At 49.8% G+C, this 19,292-nt stretch overlaps 1 protein-coding gene across 1 annotated transcript; it reads left to right on the forward strand.

Moving 5' to 3' along the window:
• The first annotated feature begins 6,882 nt into the window (after positions 1 to 6,882).
• Positions 6,883 to 8,513, forward strand: LOC109759734 (FBD-associated F-box protein At5g27750-like). Its single transcript, XM_020318603.1, has 4 exons — positions 6,883 to 7,347; positions 7,495 to 7,851; positions 7,962 to 8,093; positions 8,508 to 8,513. The coding sequence occupies exons 1-4, from the start codon at positions 6,883 to 6,885 to the stop codon at positions 8,511 to 8,513; spliced, it is 960 nt and encodes a 319-aa protein (XP_020174192.1).
• The last annotated feature ends 10,779 nt before the right edge of the window (positions 8,514 to 19,292 follow it).

The raw sequence follows: 19,292 nt of genomic DNA on the forward strand, positions 1-19,292 counted from the left end.
ACGGTGCTTCCTCTCTTTTTCCTCGTACGGCTCAGATCCTACACTACGACATCCATCAATCTATCAAAGAACCATCATATCCATCAACAAATCATCTACCGCATGTATCAAATAAAATTTCCTGATCAGATCCGCGCCCGGAGGGATATGCATGCGGTTTGGGAAGGGAAGAAGATTCGCGAGGGGGATGAGGGGAGATCTCACCTACTTGCCGGAGTTGGCGGCGGCCGCGTAGATCCGGCGGCGAAGAGATGCGTCGCCGGGAGCTGGCGGCGGCGGCGCTTGTCGAGAAGGGGACGAAGAAGTTGAAAATGATGTGGAGTACTAGGTGCACTTAGCCAAATGTGGTACATGTGGTGGCGTGTTTGTGTGGATGACAAGGGCACCCCACGTGTCGGTACCCATAGAAAAAAATTGGCATTTCCAACTGCCTCACGGGGATTCGAACCAGGGCCGTGCGGCTGTGAGGTAAAGGGTCTAGCCAGTTCGGCTGATGCAGAATGTTCGGCCGAACCAATTTGCCTCTCCTTAAGACATTTATCCAGACACAGATACACGAAAAAAAACCATGCACCGAGGCTGTGCTCCATGTGTGCATAAGTGGTCCTGTGAAGCTGCAACTAGGACCAATGTTGATATATGTTGTTATTAGCTAGGGTACCAATACTATTTATTAAGGAGACGGCCGTCGGACCACTGGGTTTCCGGAGCAACGACATGTTGCGTTCACAGCCGAATCTGAGGAGACGCCCGTCGAACCGTTGGGTTTCCCCAATAAAGGCACGAATGTCATGCAACGAAAACAATTCTAACAAGGACAGTCGCCCGAATCTATTAGGTTTCCGTAATAAACGCCCAAACGTGACTCCGAGTAAGAACAAACTATGCCTCCGAGGGCTTGATGTCCATGCCTCTCCTTTTGACCGTGCCCACTGACTCATTCGGAATACAATCAGAAAACCCTTGTGCGTGACTCCATATAATAGCATGCCATGCCTTTGAGGGCTGTATGCCCGTGCTTGTGAACCTGGACACTGAAACACAGACAGCCACGAACGTCAACGCCTTTATCAATAAAGAAGCATGACACAATTCAGTATGGAACGGTGTCTGTATGGACTGCACGTCCGTGCTCTTAAATACAAGGAAATGTGCTTTGAAAAACAGCGTCTCTCTTATAGGCCAATCCATGCCTCGCAGAGTAAACGTCCCTGGCTGTGCGTAAGAGAAAGGTTCATCTCCGTGGGCTAAACGCCCGTGCATCTTCGTCTGATAGAGTCACAAGCTAGCGTGACTCTATGTAATACCACCGACTATGCCTTCCTCTGACCCGAAACACTGAAACAAAGAAAGGCAGGAATGTCCACGCCTTCATGTGTGCACAAGGCATGACTCTAGTTGGTTCAAAAACTTTGGCTGCAGAGACTTCACGTCCGTGCTTTTAAAAACAACGTCCCTAGAACTGGCCATTACGTTAATGTTCATCTGTACCCATAAACTTGGAATGAACATGACCCAGGAAAGTAAAACACATTTGTTATCAAAGTTACTGACGGCATGAGGTAATGGAAGACAAAATAAGAAACTTTTAGTGCACTACTTAACAGCTTCAGATACGAGGATCAGGGTCACTGCTGTCTACTTAGTCCGGCGAGACTTCTTTTTTGGTTGCTCGGCGCGAAGTTCCTCGATCTGTTTCTTCATAACGTATGATTCCAGCTTCAGCTTATCGCGCTGAAGTTCGAGCTGCGCCTTCTCATCCATCAGAAGCGCAATGATGGCTTTGTTCTCTTTGTCCAACTTCGTGGATATCTTCACGAAGTCTTCCACAGTATTGAACATGTTCTTTAGCTGGTCAAAGGAGAAGATGTCAGATTGATGGCAGGACGCACCCTCATCAACATTAGGATGAAGCTCGCCATAATGATCCATGTTTCACAACTAAATCAAGTAGCCGAAAGAAAGAAAAAATGAATGAAGCCGAAGCAGAGCGAACTCACAGATGAGGAACCCTCGCCAGCCAAGATCTTCTCCTGCGACTGGACATGGCGCTCTGGAGGAGTCTCCTTCTGCACAGCCGTGGCTGAGAGTGTCAGGATAGAGAACAGCAAGAGGAGTGGATGGCCTGGAGGCGGACAAAAGGACGAAGGGGATGTGGCTAGGGTTTCGAGACTCCGTCTGGCTTATTCACATTTCACAACTAAACCAATTAGCCGAAGGAAAGAAAAAACGAATGAAGCGGAAGCAGAGTGAACTTACAAATGAGGAACCCTCGTCAGCCTGGATCTCCTGCAGTGTCTGGACACTGGGTTCCGCAGTAGTCTCCTCCTAACCAGCCATGGCGGAGAGGGTCAGGATAGAGAGCAGCAAGAGGAATGAATGGCCTGGCGGCGGGCAGAGGATGGAAGAGTGTGTGGCTAGGGTTTTGAAACACCGACCGTCCGCCATAAATAGCCGAAGCCTAGCCTCGGGCGACGAGCCAGAGCGGCGTCACCGGATGAGACGTCCGTCGGACCCTTGGGTCCACGTGGCGGCGCCACGTGGAGTTCACACCCGAGTAGGTGGAGACGCCCGTGGAAACGTTGTGTTTCCGCAATAAACGCACGAACGTGGCTCCACGTAAAACACAAGCATGCCTCCCTCGACATCCCGACCGTGCCTGTGCTGGTAATATAGTCAACGGATGCATTTGGAACACAAAGAGACACGAAGGTGACTCTGGATAATTACATGACATGCGTTTGTGGGCTTGACAACCGTGCCTGTGACTTGAAACAGTGACACGCGTAAAGGACAGTGACGCTACTAAACATATAAAGTCGCCTTCATGCATTTGTGGGCTTGACAACCGTGCCTGTGACCTGAAACACTGACACATAGAAAGTCGTCTTCATGCATTTGGGTTAAAATAATGCAACGAAAACTATTCTAACAAGGACAGTCGCCCGAATATATTAGGTTTCCGTAATAAACACATAAACGTGACTCCGAGTAAGAACAAACTATGCCTCCGAGGGCTTGATGTCCATGCCTCTCCTTTTGACCGAGCCCACCGACTCATTCGGAATACAATCAGAAAACCCTTGTGCGTGACTCTATATAATAGCACGACATGCCTTTGAGGGCTGTATGCCCGTGCTTGTGAACCTTGACACTGAAACACAGACAACCACGAACGTCGACGCCTTTATCAAGAACGAAGCGTGACACAATTCAGTAGGGAACCGTGTCTGTATGGACTGCACGTCCGTGCTCTTAAATACAAGGAAATAAGCTTTTAAAAACAGCGTCTCTCTTATAGGCCAATCCGTGCCTCGCAGAGTAAACGTCCGTGGCTGTGCCTAAGACAAAGGTTCATCTCCGTGGGCTAAACGCCCATGCATCTTCGTCTGATAGAGTCACAAGCTAGCGTGACTCTATGTAATACCACCGACCATGCCTTTGAGCACTTCATGCCCATGCCTGTGACCTGAAACACTGAATCAAGGATGAGGCAGCTGCCGCGGGTTTCCGCTATAAACACAGGAACATGATCCCATGTAAAGCATAACCATGCCTGTCTGGGCTTCATGGCGGTGCCTGTGCTCGAGGACGGTTCAACGGATTCATTTGGAACACGTAGACAAACTAACGTGATTCTACACAATGGCACGCCGTGACTTTCTGGGACTCACGACCGTGCGAGAAATATACCAGACCAGTGTCTCTCGAATAAGCCATTTCGTGCCTCACTGAGTAAACAGTGGGTGTTCTCATCTGAACCAATTCCGCTAGGTCTCCGCAATTAAAGAACGAACGTGGCTGTGCGTAAGACAAAGCTTTGCCTTTGTGGCTTAACGACCGTGCTTCTTCAACTGATCGAGTGGACGGAATCATTCGGAATACAAAGACAAGCGAGCGTGACTCTATATAATACAATACCATGCCTTTGAGGACTGTACGCCCGTGCCTGTGAACCTTAACACTGTGACACATACAATGACAAACCTCCACGCTTCTATCGAATAATATACGTAACATCAAGAGAAAAGCGTGACCCAACTCAGTACGCAATTGTGTCCATAGAGAGTTCATATCTTGTGAACTTTTATTAACAAGAGTTCGTGTCTGTAATACCACCGACCATGCCTTTGAGTGTTTTATGCTCGTTCCTGTGACCCTTAACACTAAACGCCCATGCGTCTCCGTCTGATAGAGTCACAGGCTAGCGTGACTCTATGTAGTACCATCGACTATGCCTTCCTGTGACCCGAAACACTGAAACAAAGAAAGGCAGGAATGTCCACGCCTTCATGTGTGCACAAGGCATGACTCTAGTTGGTTCAAAAACTTTGGCTGCAGAGACTTCACGTCCGTGCTTTTAAAAACAACGTACCTAGAACTGGCCATTACGTTAATGTTCATCTGTACCCATAAACTTGGAATGAACGTGACCCATGAAAGTAAAACACATTTGTTATCAAAGTTACTGACGCCACGAGGTAACGGAAGACAAAATAAGAAACTTTTAGTGCACTACTTAACAGCTTCAGATACGAGGATCAGGGTCACTGCTGTCTACTTAGTCTGGCGAGACTTCTTTTTTGGTTGCTCGGCGCGAAGTTCCTCGATCTGTTTTTTCATCACGTATGATTCCAGCTTCAGCTTATCGCGCTGAAGTTCGAGCTGTGCCTTCTCATCTATCAGAAGTGCAATGATGGATTTGTTCTCTTCGTCCAACTTCGTGGATATCTTCACGAAGTCTTCCACAGTATTGAACATGTTCTTTAGCTGGTCAAAGGAGAAGATGTCAGTTGATGGCAGGACGCACCCTCATCAACATTAGGATGAAGCTCACCACAATGATCCATGTTTCACAACTAAATCAAGTAGCTGAAAGAAAGAAAAAACGAATGGAGCCGAAGCAGAGCGAACTCACAGATGAGGAACCCTCGCCAGTCGAGATCTACTCCTGCGACTGGACATGGCGCTCTGGAGGAGTCTCCTTCTGCACAGCCGTGGCTGAGAGTGTCAGGATAGAGAACAGCAAGAGGAGTGGTTGGCCTGGAGGCGGACAAAAGGACGAAGGGGATGTGGCTAGGGTTTTGAGACTCTGTCTGGCTTATTCACGTTTCACAACTAAACCAAGTAGCCGAAGGAAAGAAAAAACGAATGAAGCGGAAGCAGAGTGAACTTACAGATGCGGAACCCTCGTCAGCCTGGATCTCCTGCAGTGTCTGGATACTGGGTTCCGCAGTAGTCTCCTCCTGACCAGCCATGGCGGAGAGGGTCAGGATAGAGAGCAGCAAGAGGAATGAATGGCCTGGCGGCGGGCAGAGGATGGAAGAGTGTGTGGCTAGGGTTTTGAAACTCCGTCCGTCCACCATAAATAGCCGGAGCCTGGCCTCGGGCGACGAGCAAGAGCGGCGTCACCGGATGAGACATCCGTCGGACCCTTGGGTTTCCATGGCGGCGCCATGTGGAGTTACACCTGAGTAGGTGGAGACGCCCGTCGAAACGTTGTGTTTCCGTAATCAACGCATGAACGTGGCTCCGCGTAAAACACAAGCATGCCTCCCTCGACATCCCGACCGTGCCTGTGCTGGTAATATAGTCAACGGATGCATTTGGAACACAAAGATACACGAAGGTGACTCTGGATAATTACATGACATGCGTTTGTGGGCTTGACAACCGTGCCTGTGACCTAAAACACTGACACGCGTAAAGGATAGTGACACTACTAAACATATAAAGTCGCCTTCGTGCATTTGTGGGCTTGACAACCGTGCCTGTGACCTGAAACACTAACACATAGATTGTCGTCTTCATGCATTTGGGTTAAAATAATACAACGAAAACAATTCTAACAAGGAAAGTCGCCCAAATCTATTAGGTTTCCATAATAAATGCACAAACATGACTCCGAGTAAGAACAAACTATGCTTCCGAGGGCTTGACGTGCATGCCTCTCCTTTTGACCGAGCCCACCGACTCATTCGGAATACAATCAGAAAACCTTTGTGCGTGACTCTATATAATAGCACGCCATGCCTTTGAGGGCTGTATGCCCGTGCTTGTGACCCTTGACACTGAAACACAGACAGCCACGAACGTCGACGCCTTTATCAAGAAAGAAGCGTGACACAATTCAGTACGGAACCGTGTCTGTATGGACTGCACGTCCGTGCTCTTAAATACAAGGAAATAAGCTTTTAAAAACAACGTCTCTCTTATTGGCCAATCTGTGCCTCGTAGAGTAAACGTCTGTGGCCATGCGTAAGACAAAGGTTCATCTCCGTGGGCTAAACGCCCGTGCATCTTCGTCTGATAGAGTCACAGGCTAGCGTGACTCTATGTAATACAACCGACCATGCCTTTGAGCGCTTCATGCCCGTCCCTGTGAGCTGAAACACTGAATCAAGGATGAGGCGGCTGCCGCGGGTTTCCGCTATAAACGCACGCACGTGACCCCACGTAAAACGCAAGCATGCCTGTCTGGGCCGCCATACCGTGCCTTTCCTGGTGATAGAGTCAACGGAATCATTTTGAATGGATCCCTCCACTCTTCTCACCTTCCCTCTCGTCCCCAGTTATGTTTCGGTGGGTGTCTCCTCGTATTCGGGTGTGAACGCCACGTGGCGCCGCTCTGGAAACCCAAGGGTCCGACGGGCGTCCCCTCCGGCGACGCCGCTCTGGCTCGTCGCCCGAGGCCAGGCTTCGGCTATTTAAGGCGAACGGACGGCGTCTCGAAACCCTAGAAACACCCTTTTCCTTGTTCTTTTCAGATCCATGCCACATATAGCGGCGCTTGCAGGCAGCGCAATCCCAGCAACGGAGACGGAGATGGAGATCCACTCCGGTGCGCCATGCACCAAGAGGGCAAAGCTCGCGCCAGCGGCAATGCCGTTCTCTGGTGGCTTGGCGGTAGCGGCTGGAAGCGGCAAGGACCGCATCAGCGACCTCCAAGACGCCATCCTCGGTGAGGTCATCTCCCGTATCTCCACTAGGGAGGGCATCCGCACTCGGATTCTCGCACGTCGTTGGCGTCCTGTTTGGCCGACCGCTCCTCTGAATCTTGACTGCCCTAAGATCCCTGTCGCTCGTCTTTTGAACGCCCTAGAAACAGTTCATGTCGAGATCATCAGTAGGGTCTCTGCCTACAGCGAGGAGCTTGCTCGTATACGATACATCGGAACTTGGCATCAGGGAAAAACAGTTCCTGGTGATGGTTCTTGCCTTCCAGAGTCCATCCTCTCCAGCCATGTGGGCACAGTTCTCCGCCTTTGTATACCGGTGTGCTACCTCCAATGCAGACCCTCTACTGTCCACGCCTGGCTTGAGTCCCCCAGATTGAACAATCTCCAGGTGCTTGAGTTTTACTACCTGTTTCCACGATTTGTGAAAGAAACTGTCAAACTATCGCACACATGCTCTTCATCTACGCCCTCACTACCGAAGTCCGTCTTTCGATCTTCCTGTTCTCTGCGCACTGTGAGCTTCGCGTGTTGCCAGATACCAGACCATTATGTAGAGGTACTTGAACTACCACTGGTCAAGAGACTTTCGCTTGTTGAGGTTGATATATCAGACTTCTCGTTGCAAAGCATGATCAACTCTGGTTGCCCTGCACTCGAGTGCCTACTGCTTGTTTGCAATAGAGAAAGGCATCGGATCACAATAAATTCCCCTAACCTTGTAAGCATCGGCATCCGTGGTGAGATAGGAAAATTCATCATCGAGGATGCCCCCTCACTTCAAAGGTTGATCCACGATCTCCAGAGCAATAACATGGAGGTATTCATCGTCTCTGCACCCAAACTGGAGAGATTGGGCAAATTCAGGATCTCGCTTGACTCCACAGGTCTTATGGTACTGACATTTCACAATAATTCCAGCTGCATTTCCTTGAGAAAGTAGTTTCATGTCATCCAACCTTTTGTTCTAATAATTTTATCTTTTATTTTCTATGTTATGTGAAGGGTTTGGCGACGGCCAGCCTATCTACAATGCGGCAATCTGTCAAAACCTTGTTTTTGGCCATGACTTATCAAGTGGACCTGGTCATTCACTTGCTTAAGTGCCTTCCAAATCTGGAGAACTTGTTTGTTCAGGTGATGATTTTCACGCCCAATGAAAAGGTCATACCGTGCATAGTGGAGCACTCCTTGCATCTCAAAAAGCTTATCTCACATTTTGTTTGCAATGGATACACCCTATGTCTAGGCATGTTTTTTATTATTATTATACATACATCCGTATCTAGGGAAATGTTCGACGAACTGATTGGGACGGGGGTCATGGAATTTACCGTTGATTTTGTCCTTCCATAGATCTTGAGTATCTTTCAACCTTTATGTGTTTTCAGGGAGGAAACGTTCCTGATGGTGCAAGAAATTTTTGGCGTCGCAAGCACCGTGAGTTTCTCAAAGAACACATTATTCATTTAAAGACAGTAACGCTGGAAGATTACGAAAAAAGCGGGAAGAACACTGAGTTTGTGAGGTTCTTTATTCTGAATGCAACAGAGCTAGAGACCATGAGAATTAAGTTTCGCTTTCCCTCAGACTTCACGCAAGAATTTTACGAACATCAACAGAAGTTGTTCCTGTGGGAGAATAAAGTTTCCAAATGCGCCCATCTCAAGTTATCAGCATGCTGCAATCATCTGTGCTTGGATTTGAAACACAGGCGTGTTGAATGCCTGGATTTGTCAGATCCGTTCACTTGTGCCTGCTGGACACAGGGATGTAGTTAGTTCCTCAAGCTAGTACAGTTAGATGTTGTTGCGCCAATCTGATTCTGTGTTATGTCTAAACGTGGCTGAAGCCTTTTGCACCGTTTTGTAAGCTTGTTACAACAATGCTTTTGTGCTATGCACCCGCTGTTCTGAAAATTTGATAGTTTTATGTCACTATCGTGATGCTACAAAAACATTCATGTGCGGTCGTCGACCAGGGAACAAAAACATTTGGAAGAGAAGAGGCACTGCCTTGCCTGTTCTGCAAGGAACGTGCATCTAGTGCATGTAAACCAGTGCGTCTGTAGTGACCAGACGACACTGCCTCCTTTCGTGGTAAACTGTACGTGCACATGGCTGTGGCTCTGCTTAATCTCAAACCGTGCTCCCAGCGACCTCAGACTGTACGTGCCTTTCGTGAAACGCATGTTCGTGAACGAGTTTATGTCTGAGTACAAAAAATCGAGTCGGCACTGGCGTGCGTCGGCTTCAGGAGTAAGCGCGACTCTGTAGATTCTAGATTTTATGTGTGTCAGTGCTAGTGCGGCGCTCCTGTCTGACATAGGACCGTGCCTTTGACAAGTCAGTGCCACGTCACCAGAGGCATGGTTCCCCATGCCTGCCAAAGCGACATCTGTGCCTTGCTAGATTACAGTAACCCATGTCTCGTGGAACGATCCAAGACGAAAGATTGCCGGATGCGCCCTCTTTGAAATATAAAAATATTCAGGAGATCAATATTTGATGTGTGTAGACCGTCACACACCCTCTGAAAGATTGCAAAAAATGAGATAGATGCCTTTAGTCAAGTAACCATGTCCAAGCATAAACTTATACTAGACGAGTATCCCTTGCAATGTTTCAAAACAAGGCAACTGTTAATGATCATTCTTCGAGGATAGCCTTGATCATCAGGAGGTCATCAGTGTTCGCAAACTCTTGCCCCAAAAGATCACAGATGACGCTTTGCATCTTCTTTCTATTCTCCTTCAGCTTATGCACCTCCTCCTTCAAAAAATCCCTGTCCAGCTTAATCTCACCCTTGTCGTCCTTAAGATTTATGAATGGCACTTGTGAGAGACCTCTGAATGAGCTTGACGTCTTTATCAACGATACCCATCTGCTTCTTCTGCCTGTCAATATTCATGGTAGTTACATTAGTTCTTTCCACAGCTGCAACAAGATTCTCGAGCTTAAGGTTCACTTGTTCATTATCCATTTTAAGCCTGCTTATCTCTTCATCCTTTGCTTTCCTATCATCATTGCTCTCATCTAACATCCCCCAGAGCTTGAGTAGGCACCTCTGCATAATGATAGGCCATGGGCGGTCAACCCATTCGACGACTCCACACTTCACGCCTCTCTGCGAACAATAAAGGAACAAAAAACAGAGACTATTAATACACTGCTGCAGAAGCTCAGGAATATAATAAAGTTCACATATACTTGGTTTATAACCTCATTCAACTAACTATGAACCGTGTTTGTGCAATGTGGCACTTCAATGGTTAGGTACCCACAACACTAATTATGGTGCTTCGCCCACCCTGTCCGCGGAGTTATTTCATAATTGTACTTAGTTTCTTTTAAGCCAGCTTGAATTAATCTGGAGCTACCTCTGCAGACAACTTATTTAGAGAGTTTTTTTTTGAATAATATACTGACTATTAAACAGAAGTCCCAATTGTAAACAAACATGAGAGTGTCTAGATCACTTCTTTTGTGTTCAATGATGTAAAATAAGTAGTGACCTTTACCCTTTTATGTAAAGTAAAAGGAGTACACAATGTTTCCTACAATCAACTAGAAAACACAAGAAGAAATCAGTCTTCTTTGGTAGACTACAAGTCCTATATCCACACAGTTTGATTCAACAAGAAAGTAACTCGGATTTTCAAAAGTGACTAACTTTCACAGCACAGTTGTTGAGGATATAGACCTTAGAGTCACCCGCCAGGAGGGGCCGGGTTACTCTAATGGTCATTACCAGAAGCCCGGCGTCAAGCTTGAAGTCGGTGGGCCCGAGATGGGCTTAAGACCCGGATATGGCTTAAGGCCCGTAGTTACAATCATTATCATGGTAGAACTTGTAGTGTAAGGCAAGAATAGTTGAGAATCCGAGCCGGACACTTTTATGAGCCGGCCGGGACTCTGAGAGCTGTTGGGCGTCAGCCTCCCTATATAAAGGGACAACCCGGCAGCGGTTTAGAAACAAGAACAATCTCATCGAGAGCCGGGCATAGCAATTTAGCTCCCTGGTGATCGTAACCCTAATCAATACCACCTCAACTGGACGTAGGCTTTTACCTTCACCGTAAGGGGCCGAACCAGTATAAACCTCGTGTTCCTTGTCCCGCATTAACCCCTTCAAGCTTCCTAGCTGCGATGGCTCCACGACTAAGTCCTAGCTCGAGGACATCTGCCGTGACAATTCCACGACGCCGGCTCAATTGAGTACGGGTACCGGGTCCCCTTCGGCGGAATTCATGTTTTCATCGGCAAGATTGGTGAGCCGGGCCCTGAGCTGGATCTCTGCGCCGATCTCATCGAGACGGCTCAGCGTGCACGACCCGCCCGGGCCCGGCCTGCCGTAAAGCATGCTTTTGTGGGATGCGTCCATGGAGGGCTCTCTGATCGATCTGGGTCTGGTGATGAGACGGCCGCCGGCTCTGACGGCGAGTCGTCCACCGATGAGTCAAACTCGTTGTACTAACTTCAAGATGGCCGGCTCATGGGTTATTCCGATGGTGACAGTATTCCGGACCCGTTTGAGCCGCCAAGTCAGGTTGGGGTGTTTATGGCCGGTGCACAGCCTGTTCAGAACCCTACTACCGGGGCGGGAAACCCGGTGCCCTCGCCGGCTCAGGTGCTAATGGATCTCACGGACAAGATGACGGCCCTGTTAACCGCCACGGTTGACCCGGCGGATCAAGCTCAGCATGATGCGGAGGTGGCACAGTTAAAATTGGATCTAGTGAAGGCTAAGGAGGATCTGGCAGCGGAAGGGATCAGGATGACTGCGGAGCGGGTGGCTCTCGATGCCCAAACCCAGTTGATTCAAGCGCAGTCCTTCCGGCTCACGATGGACCAAAACGCGGCCAATGAGGTCCTGAGAAGGAGGCATAAAAAGGCCCAATCTCGACTCCCTCCGGTTTACGATCCACGCAACCTCTTCAATACGCCAGGCGCAGGGTCTAGTAACCCGCCAGGGGTCATAGTGCCCGGGTCGGGGACCCCTATTCAGCCACAAGTAATGGGGCCTCCCCAGATGCCCCCGCCTCAGTACGTGCCAATACCACCAGGTCATTATAATAACCCGCTGGAGAACATGGTCGCTGCGGCAGCACGGCTGGCGGCTCTCCCGGTCGACGGCGACTCTCCGACGGCTATTGAAACCCGCCGGGTCAGGGAACTCCTTCAGACAGCACTGACACAGCAAGAGGCGTACTCCTACAGCCGGGACAGGATCCACTCGACCCCTCGTCCAGGCCGGAGCCCGAGTTACAGCCGGCACATGGTCTCAGCGACCGGCCCAAGTAACGTCCGACGCCATGACCCGCCCCCTGGCCATGGCCCGGCTCATAACGGAGCCTTTCACGCAGCAGACCAAGACAAAGCGCGGCAAGAGGCGGAGCAGGTGCCTCAGTTGACGGCTTACCAGACTCCCCCGGCTTATCCGACGACGTCCGTCGATGTGGGCATCCCTACCAGGACTGGGGGTGTCCCTTGCTTGGTGCCAGCTATCCGCAATGAACGTCTACCCAAGGACTTCAAAGGCCCTAGGAAGGTGCCTAATTACATAGCTGACTTACAACCCGCAGCCTGGATCGAAAGTTACGAGATGGCCATGGAACTACTGGAGGTCAGTGAGGCGGCAATGGCCAAGTACTTCACCATGATGTTGGATGGGACTGCCCGCACTTGGTTGAAAGGGCTACCACCGAACTCCATCGGGTCTTGGGCTGAGCTGAAAGCCCGGTTCATCCAAAACTTTAAGGATACCTGCAGGCAGTCTATGTCAATTGTGGATTTGACTAACTGTAAGCAGCAGGAGGGTGAATCCACGACGCATTGGGTTCGCCGGGTCAAGGAGATCATACATTCGTCAGATAAAATGGATGCCGGCTCAGCAGTCTTAATGTTGGAGCAGAATTGTCGTTTTGTGCCCCTGAAGATGAAACTCGGGCGGCTTAAGCGCGACTGCAATGATATGGGTACACTAATGGCGGCTCTTGTCAAGTACGCCGATTCTGATGGTACCAAGGATCCCCCTTCAGATGATGAAAGGACAGGGAAGGGAAAGAAGAACGGCAATGGCAAGGGTCCTTAGCATAACCCGGGGAACCAAGGAGGAGGCAAGCGCAAGGCCGACGGCAGCCTAGAGTTTGTGGCCAACGCCAGCTCACAAGGGAATAACCAGCGACGTAAGGGGAGGCCCCCTCCCCGAGGCGGCGGGTCAGGCCCGACGCTGAAGCAACTGTTGAATGAGCCTTGTCCAAGGCACGGTTCTAGAGAGAAGCCAGCGACTCATTTATGGAAGGATTGTGCAATCATGAAGGCCTTTAAGAATTACAATGGCCCGGGCGGCGGCTCAGGCGCCGGCGGCTTTCATGGCCCGGGCGGCGGCTCAAATTCTGGTCCTCAGAACGGTCAAGGGGGCTTTAATCAACAGTCTGGCCAGGGTCATCAACAGCAGCAGGGGGTTATCAGACCAATCCAAAGCAGCTTAGCGGTGGACAGTATCATGTGTTTACCACTAGTTTGTGCAAGCGAGATCAGAAGCTTCACAAGAGGGATGTGAATGCTGTTGAGCCGGCAGTTCCACGCTACTTGCGGTGGTCCGAACAGCCTATAGTGTGGAGCAGGGAGGATCACCCTCCACGGGTGGATAATCCGGGTCACTTGGCCCTGGTGGTGGCTCCTCAGGTGGGAGGATATAAGTTCACTAAGGTGCTCATGGATGGAGGCAGCAGCATCAAGATCCTCTACTATGAGACTTTCCGTCGTATGGGGTTGATTGATAAAAACCTCAGCCAGTCCAACACTATTTTCCACGGTGTGGTACCTGGTAAGTCGGCTTATCCAGCCGGCAAGATTGAGTTGGAAGTGGCCTTTGGAGATGAGAACAAGAGAAATTGACCTTTGAGGTGGTCAAGATAAGGAGTCCATACCATGCTATATTTGGACGGCCGGCTTACGCCAAGTTCATGGCACGGCCGTGTTATGTGTACTTACAGCTCAAGATGCCGGGTCACAATGGGACCATTACAGTTCACGGCAGCCGGAAAGTGGCTCTGGAGTGTGAGGAAGGTGATGCGGCTTATGCCGAATCTGTTTGTGCAACAGAGGAGTTGAAGTTTTACAAAGACAATGTTGACCCAACAGATATGACTTCTCTGAAAAAGCCAACTACAGAGCAAGAGCCGGCAATGAAATTTAAGTCGGCTGATGAGACTAAACTTGTTGATTTTGTTCCAGGTGACTCATCTCAGCAGTTTAGCATCAGTGCCAATCTGGATCCAAAATAGGAAAGCGCGCTCATCGAGTTCATCCGTGAGAATAGGGACATCTTCGCATGGAAACCTTCTGACATGCCAGGTGTACCTAGAGAACTCGCTGAGCACACTCTCAATGTTGATCCGAAATTTAAGCCGGTCAGACAGTTCCTTCGGCGGTTTAATGAAGAGAGGCGGAAAGCTATTGGTGAAGAGGTGGCCCGGCTCTTGGCGGCCGGGTTTATTGTTGAAGTTTTCCACCCAGAATGGTTAGCTAACCCGGTGCTCGTACTCAAGAAGAACGACACTTGGCGGATGTGTGTGGACTACACGGACTTAAATAAGGCGTGTCCGGCTGATCCTTTTGCCCTTCCCCGTATTGATAAAATTATTGATGCTACGGCTGGTTGTGTGCGCTTAAGTTTCCTAGATGCTTATTCCGGATATCACCGGATTAAAATGGCAGTTAAGGATCAGGAGAAGACGGCGTTCATCACTCCCTTTGGAGCCTTCTCCTATGTATCCATGCCCTTTGGACTCAAGTGTGCACAGGCGACTTATCAGCATTGCGTGCAGAACTGTCTTCATAAACAGATTGGGCGTAATGTTCATGCTTATGTGGACGACATTGTGGTTAAATCCATAAAGGAGGAAACCCTGATAGATGATTTGAGAGAAACCTTTGATAATCTCCGGGTCTACAAGATGATGCTTAACCCAGCCAAGTGTGTCTTTGGTGTTCCTGCAGGCAAACTCTTGGGTTTTTTGGTTTCTGACAGAGGCATTGAAGCTAACCCGGAGAAGATCAAGGCCATCACCTCCCTGGCTAAGCCGGCGTGTATAAATGACGTTCAGCGCTTGGCGGGTCGCATCGCTGCTTTAAGCCGGTTTATAAGCCGTTTGGGTGAGAAGGCCATGCCATTATATCAGTTGATGAAGAAAACTGATAACTTTGTCTGGAATGATGCGGCTAATACTGCCTTTGAGGATTTGAAGAAGCAGCTGGCAGAGCCTCCAGTCCTTGCTGCTCCGGTTGATAAGGAGCCCTTATTATTATATGTGGCGGCGAACACACGAGCCGTCAGTGTGGCTATGGTGGTGGAGCGCAAGGAGGAGGGTAAGGAGCATCCGGTTCAACGGCCGGTTTATTACGTCAGCGAAGTGCTCATTGAGTCCAAGCAGCGGTATCCGCATTGGCAGAAGCTTGTTTATGGTGTGTTCATGGCGAGCCGGAAACTTAAGCATTATTTTCAGGGTCATCCCATCACTGTGGTCAGTTCTGCCCCTCTTGGTGATATCATTCAAAACAGAGAGGCCACAGGGAGAGTAGCTAAGTGGGCCATAGAGCTTGGACCTCATGGTCTCAAGTACGTGCCACGCACTGCTGTTAAATCTCAGGCCTTGGTGGATTTCATCAATGACTGGACAGAGTCACAAGTGCCCGAGCAGAAGCCGGATAACACATATTGGACTATTCACTTTGATGGGTCCAGGCAGTTGGAGGGCTCAGGGGCTGGAGTTGTATTGGCTTCCCCTAAAGGTGACAAGTTCCATTATGTGCTACAGTTGCTGTTTCCTTGCACTAACAACGCGACTGAGTACGAGGCCTTGTTCCATGGCCTTCGGATGGCTAAGGAGATGAGTTTGAGCCGGGTAAGGTGCTTCGGGGACTCAGACTTGGTGGCTCAACAAGTATCAGGCAAGTGGGACTCTAAGGACCCTCTCATGGCGGCTTATCGTCGCGAAGTTTATGCCATTGCAGGGCACTTTCAGGGCTACCAGGTAGAGCACATTGATCACAGGAAGAACGAGGCGGCGGATGCCTTAAGCCGGCTGGGCTCTCAGCGAAAACCGGTGCCGCCCAACACTTTCCTGGACGTCCTGTATAGCCCTTCTGTTAAGTTGCCTACAGAGGAAGACTTGGCTGTCCCTGACCCGGAGGCACTACTGGTGGCGGCTCTTCATATCATACCAGACTGGACAATGCCATATCTGGCTTACATGACCCGGGGCGAGTTGCCTGAGGATGAAACTTTGGCCAGGCAAATAACCCGGCGGGCTAAGTCAATGATTGTTATCAATGGAGAGTTGCATCACCGCAGTGTTTCAGCGTTGTGTTTCCCCCGAGGAAGGTCAAGAAATCTTGCGTGAGATCCATGAAGGGGATTGTGGCCGTCACACCGGCTCAAAGTCTCTTGTGGCCAAGGCTTTTCGTCATGGTTTTTATTGGCTGACGGCTCATGCTGATGCGGAGGACTTGGTCAGTAAATGTGATGGTTGCCAGAGGTTCTCACGACGGGGTCATGTGCCGGCTCAGGAGCTGAGGATGATCCCAATCACTTGGCCCTTTGCGGTCTGGGGGCTTGATATGGTTGGGCCTTTTAAAAGGTCCAAGGATAAGAAGACCCACCTCTTGGTGGCAGTTGACAAATTCACAAAGTGGGTGGAAGCTGAGCCAGTTAGCAAGTGCGATGCAGCCACGGCAGTTCAATTTATGAAAAAGGTGATTTTCCGTTTTGGCTTTCCGCACAGCATTATAACTGACAATGGCACCAATCTCTCCAAAGGCGCCATGGAAGAGTTTTGTCAACGAGAGCATATCCGACTTGATGTTTCCTCAGTGGCTCATCCTCAATCCAACGGTCAAGCTGAGAGAGCTAATCAGGAGATTATGAAGGGCATCAAGCCCCGGCTTTTGGTCCCTTTGCAACGGACGCCGGGTTGTTGGGTGGAGGAGTTGCCCTCCGTGTTATGGAGCATCAACACTACTCCTAACAGGTCTACAGGCTTCACGCCTTTCTTCATGGTTTACGGGGCGGAAGCAGTCCTCCCCAGTGACATCCGTCATGACTCACCTCGAGTGGCGGCTTATGTTGAGGCGGATAATGAACGGGCGCGCCAAGATGCTCTTGACTTGTTGGACGAACAGCGTGATGTGGCAGCAGCCCGTTCAGCGATTTATCAACAAGACCTGCGCCGTTATCATAGTCGCCGGGTTAAATCCCGGGTCTTCCAGGAAGGTGATCTCGTGCTCCGGCTCATCCAGGATCAAACAGACGCACACAAGTTGTCCCCGCCTTGGGAAGGACCCTTTGTGGTCAGCAAGAACTTGCACAACGGGTCATATTACCTCATTGACATTCGGGAGCATAAAGATTCACGTAAGTCGGAGGAAGAGACCCGTCGGCCGTGGAACATAGCTCAGCTTCGGCCTTACTACACTTGAGTCACCAGCTCTCGTGATGTACATATTTCTCTCAGCCATGTATATATTATGATAAGCAATAAAGCAGGACCTCTGTCCTTTTTTCTCCTCCAAATACGCACGTGTTGTTTTCATTGCAAGATTACATGATGACTTGAAGGAGGATCCTGCTTATGATCGTATTCGAATCTAGCCATAAGCAACAAGGTCACTTGGGGGCTTCCTGTTCAAACATGGGTCGTATTCGAACCAAAGAGAACATAGCTGTCGATACCCATTTGATTGGCAAAGTGCCGAGCTCATTGGGGAGTTTTCCTTGATCATATTTGAATCATGGTTTCACCCCTTTGGGAACCGACGTGGATCGTATTCGAATCAGCGTCGTTAAACAATTCTTAAAATCACTTGGGGGCTTCCTGTTTAAACATGGGTCGTATTCGAACCAAAGAGAACATAGCTGTCGGTACCCTCTTGATTGGCATCGCCACACCCACTGGGGGCTATATGATCGTATCCGAATCTTAGCTTAACCCCTTTGGGCTGGGTCTCTGGTCGTATTCGAACCGGAAGCCCCTAAGTTCTTCCGCTTTATCACAAGTTTTCTCTGATTATGGCAAGGTGTGTACAGCCGGGTCTCACTTTGCCGGCTTAACTTGGGTTTACAGTATTGCTGAACGCAATGGGTGTTATAAGACAGGTAAACCGGAGTTGCGGTACCAACCTTCTTGTCCGGGTTATTTAAACCGGAAGTATGCTTGCAGGCCGTTAAGTATGTTCTTACGGCTGTATTTAGGATATCATTAAAGACAAGTCCTTTTTTGATTCATATTCCGGGTTATCTAAAACTTATGATTCTCAGGGCGGTAAGCCGCCTCGAGACTTGTGATTTGCCCTTCTATGCAGGATAATTAAAAGCACCTCTTTGAGGTTAAGAAAAACAAAGGATTGATTATGACCCGGAGAAATATCAAAGAGACAACTTCAAAAGACTTTAGCATTCCATACGTGCACGATGGCACGGCAGAGATAAACTGTTGCACCTACTCTATTACAAAACTCATCAAGTCTAAAAGGGTGGAGCGTTGTTTGGTAAACCGCCAGCCGAGTTACGACGCTTGCTGAGTTGAAGTCTCCGGCTCGTTCCTATCCTGTCCTCCGGCTGATCCCAAGACCTGGAAAGTTGATGACTTCCAGTCGATGCCGCTGAGAGCTTCGAATTGGGCCTCCTCGTCAATTAACCCGGCCGGGTCAATCTCCGGGGCGAAAGTGTGCTGACGAGCCGGCGGGATCAAGTTGAGGGCTTCATAGCGAGGGGTTGGAATCCTCTGATTCTCCGCATTGTAACCCGGCTGGTACTTGGTCAGATCTGTGTCGTTCCCGATAAGGGTGGCCACCGGGCGTACAGCCTTCACGCAAGCTGCGAAGTCCTTCTGATCGAAAGCTGAGCCGTCTTCCTTCAGGCTTGGATAGCCAAGGGCGATGTCCGCCGGGTCTAACTCCGGCAGGAATGCCTTGGCCTGGCTCAGCGCGGCGATCGCTCCGGCTCTTGCAGAGGCCGGTCGCAGCTCTTGGATCCGTTGAGGCAGTACAGCGAGCCGGCGAAGGACTTCTGCCAGGTGAGTCGGCACCTCGTTGGATAGGGCCACCACAGCTAAGGCACGCTGTGACCCGGTGTAGAGCTGCCCCACCAGGGTATACACGGCCTTCAGCTTGGTTACCACGCTCTGGTTGAGGTTGGCACTTCTGGGACCTGTTTAACAGAGTCAGATAAGCCGCCGACAAGGATGAAATTATGAGATATAAACATTCTGAACTTGATGAAAGCCGGCGCGACGACTTACCGAAGATTGCGGCCACCATCTGGGACACTTGG

The sequence above is a fragment of the Aegilops tauschii genome, chromosome 2 (genome assembly GCF_002575655.3).
Source record: "Aegilops tauschii subsp. strangulata cultivar AL8/78 chromosome 2, Aet v6.0, whole genome shotgun sequence".
NCBI classification, from domain to species: Eukaryota; Viridiplantae; Streptophyta; class Magnoliopsida; order Poales; family Poaceae; genus Aegilops; species Aegilops tauschii.